Here is a 17315-nt window from a genome sequence, read left to right on the forward strand (position 1 = left end):
GACTGAAAAGGAGCAGAGCACTGTTCACAGGTCCTTTCCAGGAGAATGAGTCTGTGCTTCTCTTCCCACAGATCAAATTAAGAAAAAAATTCCCACGCGTTTTACAATCTGCAAAGCCTTTCACAGGATAATTTAGCAGCCTAAATTATCCCTTTAGATTCTGACATTCTGAGTGGTGGGCAGGAAGGTCATTCTTGCCCTATTTTACAGAAGCGGAGACTGAGGCTTAGTACAGAAATCACCTGCCCAGGTTAACCCAGAAAATAGGTGTCAGAGCAGACACTAAAGCCTAGCTCTTTCATTCCAGTGCCTTTCCTAACTGACCACATTCAAATGGAAACCAGTGAGGACTGACCAGAGAGAAACTCTTCCTAAACTGATTTCCGGCCTTTGGCAAGCTCTACTTGCTGGCATCCATACTGCTTTACATCCTTCATTCTGGCCAGTTACCTTGGTTGTCTCTGGTGCCCACAGCCCTCTCCAAAGGTGACCGCTACCCCTAGGGACCATACCAACCAACTAGCCTGACCTTCACAGGCCTGAGGTCCAAGAGGGAAAGTAACAGTTTCAAATCCATGATACAGCCAGTGAGCAGCATTCACGAACTCAAAAAATATTTACTTCCATACCCATTAGGCTGGCTATTATCAAAAAAGAGGTACAGAAAAGAAGTGCTGGCAAGGACACGGAGAAATCAGAGCACTCCTGCATTGCTGGCAGGAATGTAAGACGGTGCAGCCACTGTGGAAAACAGTATGGAGGTTCCTCAAAAACTTCAGAGTTATGAGTTGATCCAGCAATCCCACTTCTAGCCTATATCCAAAAGAACTGAAAGCAGGAACTCAAGCAAACACTTAGTACCCATTTTCAGAGCAGCATTATTCACAATAGCAAAAAGATGAAAGCAATCCAGCTGCCCATAGGTAGATGAAAGGTTAAACAGAATGTGGTGTTATTTGTACAATGGGATGTTATTCAGCCTTCAAAATGAGGGACATTCTAACACATGCTACAACACAGGTAAACCCTGAAAACATAATGGTAAGTGAAAGAAGCCAGCCACAAAAGGACAAATATTACATGATTCCACTTTCATGAGGTATTAAGAATAGGCAAAATCACTGAGATAGAAAGTAGAATAAAGGTTATCAGGGGCTGGGAGCAGGGAGGAACAGGGAGTTATTATTTAATGAGTTTCTGCTTGGGATAATGAAAATTTCAGCAAACAGATGGTGGTGATGATTGCAACAGCATTGTGACTGTACCCCACGCCACTGAACTGTATACTTAAAAATGGTTAAAATGATAAATTTTATGTTGCTCATATTTTACTACAATAAGATATGCATGTATTTCCTAGGCTAAGCGTGGTGGCTCATGCCTGTAATCCCAGCACTTTGGGAGGCCAAGGTAGGCGGATCACAAGGTCAGGAATTTGAGACCAGCCTGGCCAACATGGCAAAACCCCGTCTCTACTAAAAATACAAAAATTAGCCAGGTATGGTGGCACATGCCTATAATCCCAGCTATTCAGGAGGCTGAGGCACAAGAATCACTTGAACCCAAGAGGCGGAGGTAGCAGTGAGCTGAGATCATGCCACTGCACTCCAACCTGGGTGACAGACCAAGACTCTGACCCCGCCAAAAAAGTATGTATTTACTGAGCACCAACCACAGGCAAGACACTGTGAAAGTTATAAGGATGAATCAGGTATGGAATCTGCCTCAAGGAGCCTACTGCTTCCAGGAGAACTAGATTATGTTAATAAGTAAGTCCTTATGATGCCTCTGGGGTGTGAGAAGGGGCCCTTGAGGGTAGAGACTGAGACTGTGCCTAGGACTTCGGAAGGTGCAATGCTAGGACTAAAAACCCACCCTCCCTTCCTCGGCTGCCAGTCCCCTCCAGATAGCAGGGGCCCTTCCCCTGCAGGCTCTCTTGGTCTCACACCTTTGCCCAAGGGTTCTCCTGATGAGGGAGATTTCAGGCTGGTGGCCAGCTGTGGGATATTCTGGGACAGGCAAGAACCATGGGGGCCTGTGGGAAGGTGGCTGCAACCTCCCCAGAAAAGCAGCCGCCCACCTGGTGAGGCCACTCTGGGCTGTGTTTTGAAACACTGCTGCGGATGTAATGATTTTGGGTGGAGGACGTGCAGGAGCCAAATGAGGTTGTGTGAACAAAAGACTCAGCCCTCGATCTGGACCGTCCAGGGCTCTTGGGGAGTTTTGTTTCCTTCCTTGTTCTTGCCCTGAAAGACGCAGCTCTAAGAAAAATCATGTACGTTGAGAAGTGCTGAACTTGAGATTCAATGGTCAGATTTTTAAAATGCTTCCCCTACAGGCACTCTAGTGATGAAAAAAGGAAAATCTACCTCCCCTTCCCGTGAGTGGCCAGCTGTTGTTCAGCTGAGCATTCTCTCCGGGTGACAGACGTCTGCTGGACTGAACCCACACCCTGGGGAGGCCTGGCCTGGAGCTCCCGAGTCAGGGTCAGCCTTCCAGAAATAGAACTGGCCCTGAGGTGGCTTGGGACAAGAAGGAGGGATGCAGCCTACCCAGGCAGCAGTGAAAGTTGGAGGACCTTGAGGTGACCTCAAACTCTGTGCTTTAAAAAGAATTCTGTGGCCTTTTGTTTTTTTCTACGGCTCTGAGAAAAAGTCCTAGGGTCAAAGGTCAGAAGATTCCCATTTAGTTAAATAAGAGAACAAAAGGGCTTTCTCCAAGGAGGAAAGGCGGTCTACCTTGTTTCCAGGGCACCTTCCTTGCTGTCTCCATTTTCTTTGCCCCTCTCATCCTATGACAAATAAACATCCAACAGGGTGGCTGAAGAGGAGGCTCTCTGGTAAGGGGGGAGTTTCCAGAAAGAAGCTGAAGCCCGTAGCTCCCAGTCCCGCCTGGGCGCGAAGGCCAAGGGCCCCGGCGGGGGTGGTGTCGGCCTCCGGGTCTCCTGTGTTGTCACCGTCACATTCGCTCACACCCAGAGAGGAAGCCGGGTGGCAGGGCTCCACCAAAGGAGACCTGCCAGGTTAGCGAAACAATAAAAAGGCAAGGAAAAACATCCTGGTTCCGAGGAGGAAGAGGGGGGAGAGGCGGGCGCAGGAGGGGCGGGAGGAAACTGGCCGGCTCCCGGGGGTGCGCACGCTGGGCAGCCGGGCCTGGGCCTGTTGCCCCGGCGTCCACAGGGCTGGCGGCTGACTTTCAGAAGCTCTGCAGTTAATTTACTCGGCAGACCTCTGTGAAGTGGCCCAGGACTCTAAGGAAATCACAGAAACATAATTTGTCTGGAGCGTTGACGACTGCTAGAAAATGGAGCCGTGGAGTGATGTTTCAGCATGAAGGGCTGCGAGGCCTGGACTGGCTGAAGGGAGGGAGTTCCGGGGCCCACGGAAAGGCTAACATCTAGTTAAGGGAGAAATGTAAAGTCTGCTAAGGCATTTTGCAAATCAAGATTGGGAAACCTGACATTCTATTAAAATATTTTTAAAAATCAGTTGTGGGCTGGGCACGGTGGCTCACACACTTTGGGAAGCCGAGGGTGGACCACGAGGTCAGGAGTTCAAGACCAGTCTGGCCAAGATCGTGAACTAAAAAAAAAAAAAAAAAAAAAAAAAAATTAGCCGGGTGGTGGTGGCACATGCCTGTAATCCCAGCTACTCGGAAGGCTGAGGCAGAGAACTGCTTGAACCCCAGAGGCTGAGGTTGCAGTGAGCCGAGATCGTGCCACTGCATTCCAGCCTGGGTGACAGATCAAGACTCCGTCTCAAAGAAAAAAAAAATCAGTTGTATACTGTTTAAGAAAGATAAAATAGAGAAAGAGGAAGAAAGGAAGGGGGATAAAAAGAGAAATAAGACAAAAAGAAATAAAGCTAAAAATTTTTTTCAAAAGACACACCAGGCAGGACAATAATAATGATTATTATTGTTATATTGCAGCAAAAACATATGTAGCATCCACTCTACGCCGTCCACTGTGCTACTCATTTCACATAAACTGTCTCAATCCATCCTCACCACAACCTTACGAGGTCTTCCTGTTATTATCCCTGCTTTTCTGATAAGGAAACTGAGGTATAGTGAAATTAGGTAATTTGTCCAAGGTTACACAGCAAATACTAAAACTGGACCCAAACCCAGGTCCATCTGACTGCAATGAAAATCCAGTTTAAAAAAATACAGAAATAGAGAAAGAATGAAATAAGAAAGGGCAAAACTAAGACACAGAGTTCCAGAGAAAGGGTAACGTGTAGTGAAAGCAAAAGCCAGGAAGGACAGAGCCAGGCTTCCTCCTTGTGGGCTTTGGGATGTCTCACTAAGACACTGGGATCCAAACTGCAATTTCCTGACACAAACAGGGATATGACATCTTGATGTCCTATGTAACTCACTGTCCAAATGGAATTCAGCATTCTGATAAAGATTTACAAGAAAGGGAGGAAGCAAGGATGGGAGGAAGGAAGAGACAGGAGTCCATGCTGACTACATGTAAGAAAAGGCGGCAAGAGACAAAGATGATGGGTTTGAGTGAATGACTGGGAGATTAGTGGGACCATTAGCAAGCAAAAGGAGGCCAGGCTCTAGAGGAGAAAGGGGTGATATGTTTGCATTTGTAACTGTTACCTGTTGGTTTAAAGTGAAACTCACTCACTAAAGCTGTATGAATGCTGGCGGATGGCTGAAGGCATAGAACTGGACTGTAGCTGGAAGCACTCACTCAGAGAAAAAAGATGAAGCCACACTATGTCTTCTTTCCAAACCTTTGTCCCACAGTTCTCTCTACTTAGACTGTCCTACTTCCTTCCCCTGGGCCTCCTGGCAAAATCGGCTCAGAGATCACCACCTCCAAGAAGTGTTCCCCAGAGACAATGCTCTTCCTCTGGACTATTTTATCTTGTTACACAATTCTAACTTATTCCCTCACAATCCTAGGTCTCTTATGAGAGACTGTGGCTCATAGCAGGCACTCCATAAATGTTCACTGAACCAAGGAGAAGGGAGAAGGTCAAGGTAGAGCTGTGAAGGACATCCCACCTGCTGGGCAGCAGGAGAGATGGGAAAGCATCCGCCATGGCAACCATGGACAGCTGACAGGACAGAGACCAACAACTGAAAAGGCTATTGAGATTTCCCAGAAATGTCTCTTTCTCCAACTCCTCTTCAACCGTCCACTCATCTTTCCACGTCTACCTCTTCCTGATTCCTGCCTCTCTTAAAGACATAACGCCTGATGTGTTCCCGGGAAGTGTTCATGACTAACACCTACATAGCACATGCATGTTTACAAAGTGTGTCTCTGTGAATCAGTTCCATTCGTCCTTCCAACGACACTGTGAAGTTGACAAAACAGTTATTGTCTCCATTTTACAGATATGGAAGCAGGTCCAGAAGTTAAATGACTTGCCCAAGGTCAGAGCCAGTTTAAACAAAAATCATTGCTCTGTCCAGTTACAAGTGCTTTCCCAGTCATAATTATATTTGCTCCTCCTCAAAAGCCTTGTTAGGAGCAGGGAAGTCTTTATTATCCCTCTTTTTAATATGAGGAAATTAAGGCCTAGAGACATTAGGCAGCTATCCAATGCCACAGAGCCAGAAAGCAGATGGAGTTAAGAACCCGTCCTCTAACCCCCCACCAGAGCCCGCGAGCCCCACAGCATCTCTCCCCGGCTCTGCCAGCAGCTACAGCCAGCAGCACTCCACGACCACAAAGCACGACTGTACTAGAAATAATCCCTAACAAACCACAAGAATTCCCCTACCCACGTGAGTGTGGTCCTCTTCAAAGAGGTCCCAAGAAGACAATACTTATTCCATCAATACTGTTATTGCTAAAACCATTTTCTAAAATTGGCTAGTTTTCTTTTTTCCATATATATATTTAATTAATTATAGAGATGAGGTCTCACTATGTTTCCTAGGCTGGTCTTAATCTCCTGGCCTCAAGCAATTCTCCCATTTCGGCTTCCCAGAGTGCTGGGTTTACAGGTGTGAGCCACTGCGCCTGGCCCAATTGGCTAGTTTTCAGTACAGCATGCAGAATAGTATTCTCTTGAGTTTCCTGAATAATGATACATTTCCATCCCTTGCTAATGATTTTGGATTATTTTGGAAACACAAAACTTCAAAGACAATCTGATGAAAGATGCAGGAGATGGAGATCCACGGCCCCATTTTTTATCTGAGAGGTTTGTTAAAAGAAACACCAGGGAGTTGCTCGTGTGGCTCACACACACTCTGAAGGTGGCTCTCACCTCCTTCAAACACCTGTGAAGCACATATTCATAACCCCCAAACTTTCTCATCTGAAGAATACTCATTGGCCACAGAGGTCCAAGTGTGACTGATTTTCAGTGGCTTCTTATTTTGTGGCCACACCTGGCATACAGCTTTTATACAGTCCTAATTGCTTCTTATGTGTTCATCTGGTCTCTTCAGGTAATCATCGGTAAGAGCTGTTGCACTTGGTTTTTCTAACTTCAAATCATGAAAGTTGGCTCTTTCCTCTCTGCGTTTAAGACTAAGAAGCAAGAGAGAGTTCTAGGGATACCAAAAGGTGAGGTTGGCAGGGGTCCAATGAGGGGAAGACCAGGCAACAGAGCTCTTTGGAACATGGACTTGAGCCCTCTGCAGGGAGCTTTGCCCCTTGCTCAGGCCCGTAATCTTTGGGAGGCTGAGGCAGGTGGATCTCAAGGTCAGGAGTTCGAGACTAGCCTGGTCAACATGGTGAAACCCTGTCTCTACTGAAAAAAATACAAAAATTAGCCGGGCATGGTGGTGTGCGCCTGTAATCCCAGCTACTCAGGAGGTTGAGGCAGGAGAAATGCTTGAACCAGGGAGGCAGTGGTGGCAGTGAGCCAAGATCGTGCCACTGCGCTCCAGCCTGGGTGACAGAGCAAAACTGTCTCAAAACAAAAAATAAAAACAAAAAAATGCCTGGAGGGCAAGAAGCAGTGAAGGGGTTACCGTCAACACAATGACCAGTGTAAACGGGCACTGGTTTAAGTAGCATCACTGTTGCTAGCATTCATAGAGCTCTCCTGCCCAGCCATCAAGCCGTCTGCTTTACAGGGATTATACTGCACTTATCCATTCTGAGCAGGGCCCTTTTGATTAATAGCCCATTTGACAGATGACAAACTGACTGCCCAGAGATAATAACCTATCACGGTCTACAGCTGCCAAGTAGCACTGCTGGGGTTTGAATTGTGACTGTCTGACCCTTCCAAGCCGAGATCTCCAAGACCTGTGACTGCAAGGGAGTGGACCAGCAGGGCTCTCGTCCACACTCTGGCAAAAGATGATCCCTGAAAACTCACCACATGACAGTAATAAAGGTCCTGGTGGCCAGAGAGGCTGCAGGAGTGAAACCCATCCCCAAGTCAAAGCTGTCTCCATCTCCTATTATCCAGAAAAGGATTCTAGCTCAACATATGAGAATCTAGCCTAATATACGATAATCACTAGTTACAGCCCTGCACAAGCAACATCCCTCCAGATGACAAGCAGGTGTCTGTCTCCTGACTGTTGCTACTCCTTCCTCCAATTTGATTATTCAGTTCCAAGGTGGAACTGCGAGGCCTTGGCCTTGCAGTTGGAGAGCCTGACCTTGGCCTCTGCCCTCTTCTTGTCACTGTTCTTCCTCCCCTGTCTTCATTTCCCAGCTTATCAGAGACATTAAGAAGAAACCTGTCAACTTATCAAATCCATCTCTTTGCCTTCAGCACCTTCTCTGCACAGAGAAATGGGGGCTCCTGTTATTTAGGGCCTTCAGTGAGGTCAGATCCTCCCTCAAGTCTTCCAAGACATCCCAGGAATTGGGAACATGGTCTTGCCTGCCTGCTATGCCATCTGACCTGTAAGCTTTCCTCAAAAACATTTACATGGCAGGAAAGCTAGAATACTACCATGAAGTTCAAGTACCTCAGAGCTAAAATATTAAGCAAAAGGAAACTGTCTATTTTTAATAGCCTCTCTGTACATTGCTCTTAGTCTTTCCAGCTCCTTAAGAGGCCTTGCAACCAGAGCCCCATACCACGCGGTGGTGCAGGCCATGCTGCAGCACCCTCCATGGCACCTAGAGGAAAATCGACCTCCTTACCATGGTTCTCATGGCCCTGGGTGATTCAAACACCCTAGTCTTCCTTCTTGCCAATCCTGAGACAAGGCAAGCTGGGTCCTGCAAGACAGCATCTGCTCTGGCTGCTCCCCCTGCTTGGAAGGCTCTTGCGGCTATGGGCAGGTGGACACCATGTGCCGAGTCTCCAAGACAGAATGAGTTTGGCATGTATTAACAACTGTCTGGTGTAAGTGGGGAGCAGGGCAAGAGGGGGTGAGAGAGGTGGCAGGTCAGATTGTGCAGGCCTTGTGTTCCAGTTTAGGGGGTCTGGATTTTATTCTAAGTATAATGCAAAGCTCTTGGAGGGTAAGTCTTAGAGTAAGGTGACCTGAGTTACATTTTAAGAAGATCACTCTGGGCTTCTGTGAGTATGGATTAGAGAGAAGCATAAGTGGATGCAGAGAACAGAAAAGAGCAGTGGCGAGGAAGAGGGCAGATTCACCACATATTTCGGAAACAGAATCACCGGAGTTGCCAAAGAAGAAAATCACTGTAGCAGGTGAGGAAAGGAGACAAATGGAGGGTGACTTCCAGGCTTCTAGTTTAAGGAACGAGGTGCATGGTGTTGCTAACTCCTGACGTGGGAAAAAGTCAAGAGCTGACACAGGGTTAGGGGGTGAAAATCAAGGATTCTGATTCTCTCTGATTTTCTTCTCTTATTTCACCATCAAACTTTGCCACAGGGAGACCTTCCATACCTATTATACAGTAGGCAGGATTCTTCCTCCACTTTTGGGAGTTCCACTAAACAGCTCAGAATGGAGCCCAGTGGCCTTTCCCCAGACCTCATTCTCCCCAGTCTCCCTCTGCCTTTTAACTTGGATAGTTTCCAGATGAGAGGACAAATCAAGGCAGAAAGCAGAAACAAGTTAACTTACATGGACCTTCACAGACCTCCACATCTGATACATAAACTGTGCTACATTCAGATTATCTGCCAATCCACAGCCAGCCTGCGAGCTACCCCAACCTCTCACTGTGCCCTCATGCCAGACTGGCATCCCTTGCTCCCCACTGTCCACACTGGATGTTCTCCATCCGACTGAAGCTGATTTCCTCTTCCTCTGTGGCTTCAACTACTGCCCCTCAGGGCTGAATCTGGCTCTGGCTTCCCTCCAGTTCAGTTCCACATTCTCAACCATCCACAGAATACTTCCAAGGGGACATGCAGTCTTTACACTGAAAGGCTGAAACTGAAGGAGCCCTTGAAAAGCAAAGAGCTCCTCTCCATGCTGCCCCATCATCCCTGCAGCCAGGCAGTCCAGTTCTCCAGCCTTATTCTTTTAAGTGGTCCTGGCATCTCTCCCTTTCTATTTCTACTATCTCCACCCTAACCCATGCTCTGTTCTCAGTCTTTTCCTCCCAGCACATCAGTGCGATGCCCACCAGCATTCTGGTGTCTCTGAAATAACTACAGGGCTGTCGTGAGGGCGGATATGTATGTGGTTCATCTATGAGGCCCCAGCTCCAAGCACAAATGAACAAGCAAACTGTGCTCTCCCTGTTCAAAAGCCATCCCTTGGTATGGACGGGATGAAAACAGATACCTTAACAGGCCTCTAAAGCCCTCCACAATCGGCTCTAATCCTCCTTTCCAGTCTTGTCTTCAATAACTAGTTGATTTGGGAGCCTAACTGGCCTCCTCAAGTCCTTTTCTCCAGCCTCCCTGGCTGTTGATAACCTCCATTTTGAAAAGTCTTGAGCCTTTCAATATTTGGGATTTTGTGGATGTTATTCATTCTCCACCTATGTTTTTTTTTTTTTTTTGAGACAGAGTGTCTCTTTGTCGCCCAAGCTAGAGTACAGCGGGGCACTCTTGGCTCACTGTAACCTCCGGCTCCCAGGTTCAAGCAATTCTCATGCTCAGCTTCTTGAGTAGCTGGGATTACCAGTGCGTGCCACCACATTCAACATGGAGATGGGCTTTCACCATGTTGGCCAGGCTGGTCTCAAACTCCTGACCTCAAGAGATCCGCCTGCCTTGGCCTCCCAGAGTGCTGGGATTACAGGCGTGAGCCACCATGCCCGGCCCACCCTCCATCTCTCTATCTACCCACATCTCAGTCAACTTTCAAAGTTAGATCAACTCCCCACTTTCCCATTGAAGTCTCCCTGGACTATCCGGCCCCCAGGGGTCTCCACGTCTGCATGTGCAGCCCATCTCCACCCTCACCATTCCTTTGGTCAGTATGATCTTCTGTGGCATTTCTTCAGTTGTGAATCACTCATGCATCGTTATTTCGCTTTTTACGGTCTTGATGTGTGTGCTCCAACAAGACTGAATGTTCCCTGGGTGCATCACAGGCACGCACTACAACCTCCACAGCACCTAGCATGGCTCTTCCACATAGCAAGCCTTCTGTAAATATTTCCTGATTTACAAATCAGTCCAATGTGACACAAACAGAGACATCTGCCACACGCCAACAAAAGAAGGGTGAAAAACACAGGATAGAAACATCTTTGTTTGTCTATGCTCCATGAATGGTGAGTGGGTAGAAGGGAGCATGGATGTTAAAATGAAAGCAATTTTACAGCATCTGTGTGGAGTACCGTTTAACCTCGTCTCCTACTGGGCTGGTATTCATTAACAACTGCCTCACAATGTCAGCCACTGCTTCATGTTCCCAGGAGACGGCCCATTAAGAAAGTCACCAATTCATTTCAGCTTAGTTTATAACTAATGAAGCAATCTATGGCATCAATAATCTATGGATTGGCATATGAGTAGGGCATGATTTACAATCTCTCTATAAAATGTCATTTTAAAGTCTCGTGGTCTTGTCTCAGACAATTTCAAACAAAAATTTTTTTAAATTTTTACTCTACAGGTATCCTCATTCCCACTACCATCTCCTCATCTTTTCTCCACCCCAGTGCTGGCCCCTAATCTCTACATAAAAGCAAGAGCAAGGGATGGAGAGAGGGAAGAAGAAGACCAATCTTAGAGGATCTTCCCCCATTTTACAGATGAGAAAACTGAGACTTCCTGATATTGTGGAACAAGCAAATGGATTTGGTCAAAATCTATTTAAATCCTGCCACCTCCATTTACTGTGTGATCTAATCTCTCCAGGGTACTGTTTCCAGAACTGTAAAAGGCAAATAACATCCCTCACTGACTTGTTTTGAGGGTTAAATGGGACAAGGAGCGTGAAGGCCTCGACCACACATAGGCGCTCAAAGGCCAGGGAGTCAAAAGTCAGACCCTAACTAGTCTCCTTCCTTGTTGCCTCTGCAGGATTCTTGGAAGTGAACATTTACTGCAGCTGAAACCTCCCATTCATACAAAAAGGACACCGGAGACAGAGGGAAGCCACTGAAGAAGGCAGTAAGTGGCTAACAAAACCGCAACTGCCATCTGTTCTTTGCTTTCTTTCTGAGTGTCTCTGGACAAGGACAAGTTAACTCCAGGAACACTGTTTTCAGCCAGCTGAGCAGGGCTGCTGGAAGGCAGGAGGGATCACTGGGAGGGCAGAGGCTCCTTCCCCAGTCCCCAGGACTAGGATGCAGAAACTGTCCAGCTGGGCAGCAAGTATCTTTCCGTCTCCCTCAGTCCACACCATTCGGGTCTCTGGCAAAAAATACCAGTTCAGCATGTGCGCACAGGCTGAGGAAAGCAATACAAGGGTTCTTGCAAGGTAAAAAGGATGTGGCTTTTAAACACACATGCATCAAAGAGAGTCCCTTGCCCCCTACCCCCTCCCCTTTTCTATTTGGGACACACTCCATCAAAACAAACAGGCTTCTCAGGAATCCCCACCACCACCCGCCCCAAGCCTCTGCCAGGAGTGAGGTGGCCACTTTCTGGAGGAAAGCCACTCTCCCTTCCCTGAGGGGCTGCTGCTTGCCCGCTGCACCTTGTAATGGTTCTCCCAGCAGCCAAGCTAAATGACGAAGTTGGCCCACAAAGTTAGAGCAGTTCAAGCAACAGCTATTTAACAGCTCAGAAGGGGCTGGGCTCAAAGCACTTCCTTTCCTCTAGGGAGCTGCATTTTTCTAAGATTATTAGTTCTTGGGCTGGCTGCTCAGCTACCCAGCGTCATTTCCCCTTTGGGTGGGAAAGTTTTTCCTCTGCATTGATTTTCATTATGATTTAAGCCTTTTCTCCCTCTCATCTGCAGAACTCACAATTAAAGCACAGCATAGGGATCACAAAATCAAGGCATATAAATCTAGCATTCAGCTTAGAACTGTGGCTCGGACATCCTGGGTGGTAGAAAAACACACGCAGAAAAGGAAAACCTCTAGGTCTCAGCATCTTGTCACCACTGGCTGAAACACCAGCAATAAACATCGGCTGAACAGCCAGCAGGGTGACAGGTGGGCACAAAAGCTGAACAATGGCTATATAAACAGGGAGCTGCTCTCCAGGGACTTACAGTCTAATACAGGCAAAACACCCACATAATGGAATGCAAACACAGTTACTCAACAGTGAGAAGCTGAACTCTGCCAGGAGGAGAAGAGCTGGAACATTTGTGCCCCATGCTGCTGATACCAGTGTATCTGAAAGTCCCAGGAGCCAGACCCTGACTACTAGCATCCCCATGGCATGAAGGGGCTGTAGGCAGCTTCCCCAACAACCAAATGGAGCACATTACTTGTGAGACTCAGGGCTTGTTAGCAGCAGTAGCATGGCACCTCCGCAAACACAAAACTGCTGAGGGAGAGCTGGGATGACCATCTGTCAGGGATGCTGTTGGGGAGACATCTGCACAGGACACAGTGAGGACTGGAGGACCTGTGGAGGCCCGCTCAGCATTGAGACCTTGCTGCCTTGTGAAATAAGGGATAGCATCTAGTGATACCTGGAGGCTAATCCCAAAGGCCCCCAATTCTCATTATCAGAAAACTCAGACTCACTGAATTCACTGAACACTGGTTTTCTTATTTGTTGTTTCCTTTTTTTCCCCTAAATTACACTTTTTTGGGCCACTACCAGAAAAACAAGCACAGCTCATGCCTAGATCCTCAGCCACATAAGTAGCTTCTGGCAGCTTTCAACAGGTGTTGCCTTTATCTCTTCCAATCACACCTTCCTAACATCCCTTCAGAGACTGGGCCTTTGAGCCACTGAAGAGGAGGCACTCCTTGGGTGGTGGCTGTGGGGCACCAGGAGACCAGGAGAGCCCACTTGGGTAGGTGAAAGTGTGCACTATTCCAGCTACTCTCCCGCTGCTTTGGGGACTCTCACACGTATTCCTTCCAATACCTCATTTACCTGAAGCCTCCGTCACTCACCTCTGCAAAGGAATCAAACTGGGAAAGCCACAAAGCCAAGACCAGCAGCGTTACCTGCCACACCTATCAGGGACACTTGGGTCACATAAGGCCCCAACTCTTACCAGCTGAGTCCTCTAAGCTAGCTGCCTCCACTGTCCCTATCACTGTAACATCTACCTTTCTATGGTCTCTGGAGATCCCAGCCCTAAGAGAAGGAAAGAGACTCATGTGCCAGCCCCATCCTGCCAGGCCCCTGCAAGTCAGTGTGCCTCCCACCTATCCCCTAACAACAACATGGGGGCCCTTCAGCTAAATCAGCCTAACTGCTACCCAGAGAACTCTGCCTTCGGCGCTCGGGTGTCTCCTCTGAAATGTTCTCAATTCTCTGCACTCTAGGTTCTGTTTAGAAAAACTCACAAAATACTACACAGTGTTCAACAGTTACTTTTCTAGTTGGAGAAAGTCAGGAAATGTACTCTTATGTTCTTGATTCCTTCCCGTGGAAGTTAGCAAAACAGCATATGCTGTAAGTAATCTAAAGTCAGTCACTCTGGGATATGTCTCCTACAAGTCTTTAAAAGCTTCTCTCTCCTCTCCCTTGTCTTACTGTTCCTTGGTTTCTCAATCTTATGCCAGTGATTTAAAAATTCATAAAAATAAGGCACTTTGCGATAATGGAAATACTGTTGAATATGAAATTGAGTTTTTACAAAATTCTTCTTATTTAACTCTAAGAAGCACCTCTAGGTCGCAGGAAGCAAGCTACTTCACAAGCCAGAAAGTCTGCGTGATATGAGAAGCTTAAACAAATTGTCAGTTACGCAGACAAAAAACTCAACTTTCAGGGAAACTCCAAATCGATATCTAGTGTTGCAAGCAACCCAGCTTCTTTGAATAGCCAGGACAGAACGTATGTATGCCCTGTGTCACTCACAGGAAGGCAAAGGCTAAGACCACCACGTTGCTGACTTTGTTCAAAGCACTTTCCATTTATTTTTACTTTCATTTTGTCATATCATCACTAGGAGGCTAGAAGGAACAGGGATCATCACTTCCATTTCACAGATGGAGAAAGTAAGCTCAAAGAGACAGCATTCCCAAGGTCATAATAGTATTATGGTTAGAATTCCACTCAATCTGTGGCATATTTTTCCAAATCATAAGAAAGAACTGGATACAAAAGTAGCAGGGAGAAGAGGTCAGTTCCCTCTCTCTGCTTGGGACAGGCGGTGGCTATCACGGAGTAACAGTTCACTGGGAAAAGGAAAGAGGAGGGAGGAGACTCAGGGATGGTGCTGTATCAGCCTGTGCTTTGCAGGGGTTCAACCATGCAACCCCCACCCGCGTTCCTTTGAAGTTGAACCAGTAGAGCATTTTGTTTCAAACTACGTACATCCTTTGTCCTTCACAATATCCCGTGCTAGAACCTCTTAAAAAGCAGTTATTTAGATGAGAAAGTCAAGCCCAGAACAGAGAGGCCAGTTCTGTATGGGGGAAAAAAATGAACCTGGGGACTGCCGGCCAGAAATCAGAGGTGGGAGAGATGCTTTAGAGCCTTTTTTCTTTCCTTTCCTTTTTTTTTTTTTTTTTTTTTTAAGTAGGCTGGAAGAGATACAGGGTACCCATGGGAAGTAAGTTTTCTTCCAAAGGGTCGGGGGAGAAAGGGATGGTCACACCCCCAGTCCAGCCACCGGCCAAAGCGTCCCTCCCTACCCGCCGACCGTCAGGGTCCCGCACATGCCGGGCGAGGAGCCCCCACCCGGGGTCGCACGGTGCGGAGGGGCCTACGGCTGGGGATGCAGCCCGCGGCGCGCCCACGCCCCCAGCCCAGGCTGGCCAGGCGCCAGGTTCCCGGCTCTCACTCACCCGCGCTCCCGCCTCGGGGGTCCCGGCCGGAGGGTCCTCGCCGTGCCGCGGCGCCCGGCTCAGGGTTGGTGTGGCTGGGGCCCGGGGGCGGCGTGGGCGGCGGCGGCTCACGCTCCGGGCGGCGCTCCAGCTGCAGCTTCAGCCCCGCGCCCGCGAGGGGCGCTCGGCTCGGAGCGCGGCGGGCCAGGGAAGGCGGCGGGTCCCGCGTCCCGGGGGCCGCCGCGGGTAGCGGCAGCAGCGGCGGCGGCAGCAGCAGCAGCAGCAGCAGCAGGAGCGGCGGCGGCCACCGCGAGGCGCGCGGCGAGGCCATGGTGGCGGCGCCCGCCTGCGCTCACATGCCCGGTGCGCGGGGCGGGCGCGGGGCGGGCGCGGGGCGGCCGCGAGCGAGGGCAGCGGGCGGCGGGGGCCTCGCGGGACCTGGATGTGAGCGGAGTGAGGCTGCGAGCGCGCTCCCCGCCTCAAAAGTTGTCGCGAGCCGCGGGAGGGCGGCCAGGGGCCGGGCGGGCTGGGCGGAGGCGGCCCGCGGCGCCGCTACATGCTAATTAGCCCGGGCGGGTCGCGGGCGGGCGGGCGGCTCCTCCTCGGTTGACATCACCGGCCCCGCGCGGCGGGCCCGGGGGCGGGGAGAGGGCAGGAAGGGGGCTGGGGCCGGGCGCCTGGAGAGCTGCCCGGCCCGGGACGGCGGGGTGAGGTCAGGGGAGCCACGGTGCAACTTTTGTCACACACACGCTCCGCAAAGAGTCTTGTGAATCGGACACCAGCACTTTACCAACTCCTTAAACGCACAAGAAGTCGGTGAAAAGCAGGTCCTGGGTAATGTGGTCAGCACCAGACTAAATTATCCCAAGTGCTTTGATAGAGAAGGGGAACGGTCCCCTGCCCCCCACCCCACGCTGTCACCACCTTTACTGATTTGAACTGTCCCCACTCCCACCCCACCTCCCCTCCTCCAGGCCCCAGGGCTGGTGATGAGTTCGTGTTTGCCAAGCCTAACACCTCACCCTCTAGCCAACGCGAGAATCCGAGTATCCCCCCACGCCCTCTCAAGCTTGGATGCTGTTCCATCCGACCACTGCCTTTGGCTCACACCAGAGTTCTGCAGAGATGTCACCGCCAGGACACCCAGACAGGCTGCAGGGAAAAGAAAACTGTGAATTCAGGCAGGCTAGGGCAAACTCATCATCAGGAAAAGAGTTGCAGGTCGCAAATTAAACGAAATGATGCCTAGAGATCACAGAATTTTAAATGGAAACCTATGGGAAGAGATTCAGAGATTTCGTGTAAACAAATTTTCTCGGTAAATAAAGTTCCATTTGTTTCCATATCCTCTCCCTTCCCAGTAAATGAATAATAAAATGTCTAAAGTTTGGGACTATAAGTCTCTTCATTAAGTGAAGAAAGAGGGGCTCAAAATAGGAAAATAACTTGCTCAAGATTCTGAAGGTAGACCCAAAGACGAAATGATTGATCTGCGAGTGACCGTGCGGTATTATTAATTCTGGTCTCCTAATTCAGCTTGCAATAATTCAGACAGTGTTGCAACAGAAACAAATGCTGCAGTTCATTGGGGATCTTGCCAGTTCTGTTGGGGGCCCCTGTCTGACAACCAAATGCCCATGAAAATATGCATATGCACCTCACTTTCAGGCCTGGCTCTCCACCCCATTTCGCTGCTCTTCTCTGTTTCTCGGTCTCCAGGTCTCCATGACCCACCTCCAGGAGAATGAGATCGTGGTTTCCAGGACAGCTGCAGATGGGCCTAGGTCCACTTTCTGGTGACTCAGTACAAGTGAGTCATTTGGCAAAAAACATAAAGGAGGCTATGTATAAACAAACTCACCTTAAATGAGGGAAAGGGGAGTAAAGATTTTTGTTTTATTTTGTTTTGTTTTTAAACATACCAGCTTTCCAGGGCTCTCATACAGAATGTCCAGGTCTCTCCAAGAAAATACCAAACAATAATCCCCCTGAAACTGACTTGCTTTGCTCTCATGGCCTGAGCTCAACTTCTCTGGATGCTGCTCTCGCATTAACAGGCAGAACTGCACAGCTGCCCAGACTCAGCCAGACAAGCCCCAACAGACTAGGACTGTGCTCGAGGTTCTGGTCACTATCG

General features: G+C 48.9%; 1 protein-coding gene across 3 annotated transcripts in view; it reads right to left on the reverse strand.

The window, feature by feature from the left end:
• Nucleotides 1-15683, reverse strand: part of HEG1 (heart development protein with EGF like domains 1) — an 87518-nt gene extending 71835 nt beyond the window's left edge. The window contains exon 1 of one of the 3 annotated variants that reach the window (XM_017516442.2): nucleotides 15200-15683. In XM_017516442.2, coding sequence (XP_017371931.1) covers nucleotides 15200-15509 — 310 coding nt within the window. In that variant the 5' untranslated portion in view covers nucleotides 15510-15683. Of the gene's footprint in view, nucleotides 1-8089; nucleotides 8459-15199 lie in introns of those variants that run through there. The other 2 variants (XM_037734215.1, XM_017516443.2) reach the window with 2 other exon arrangements.
• Nucleotides 15684-17315: the final 1632 nt, after the last annotated feature.

The sequence above is a fragment of the Cebus imitator genome, unplaced genomic scaffold (genome assembly GCF_001604975.1).
Source record: "Cebus imitator isolate Cc_AM_T3 unplaced genomic scaffold, Cebus_imitator-1.0 Scaffold588, whole genome shotgun sequence".
NCBI lineage: Eukaryota > Metazoa > Chordata > Mammalia > Primates > Cebidae > Cebus > Cebus imitator.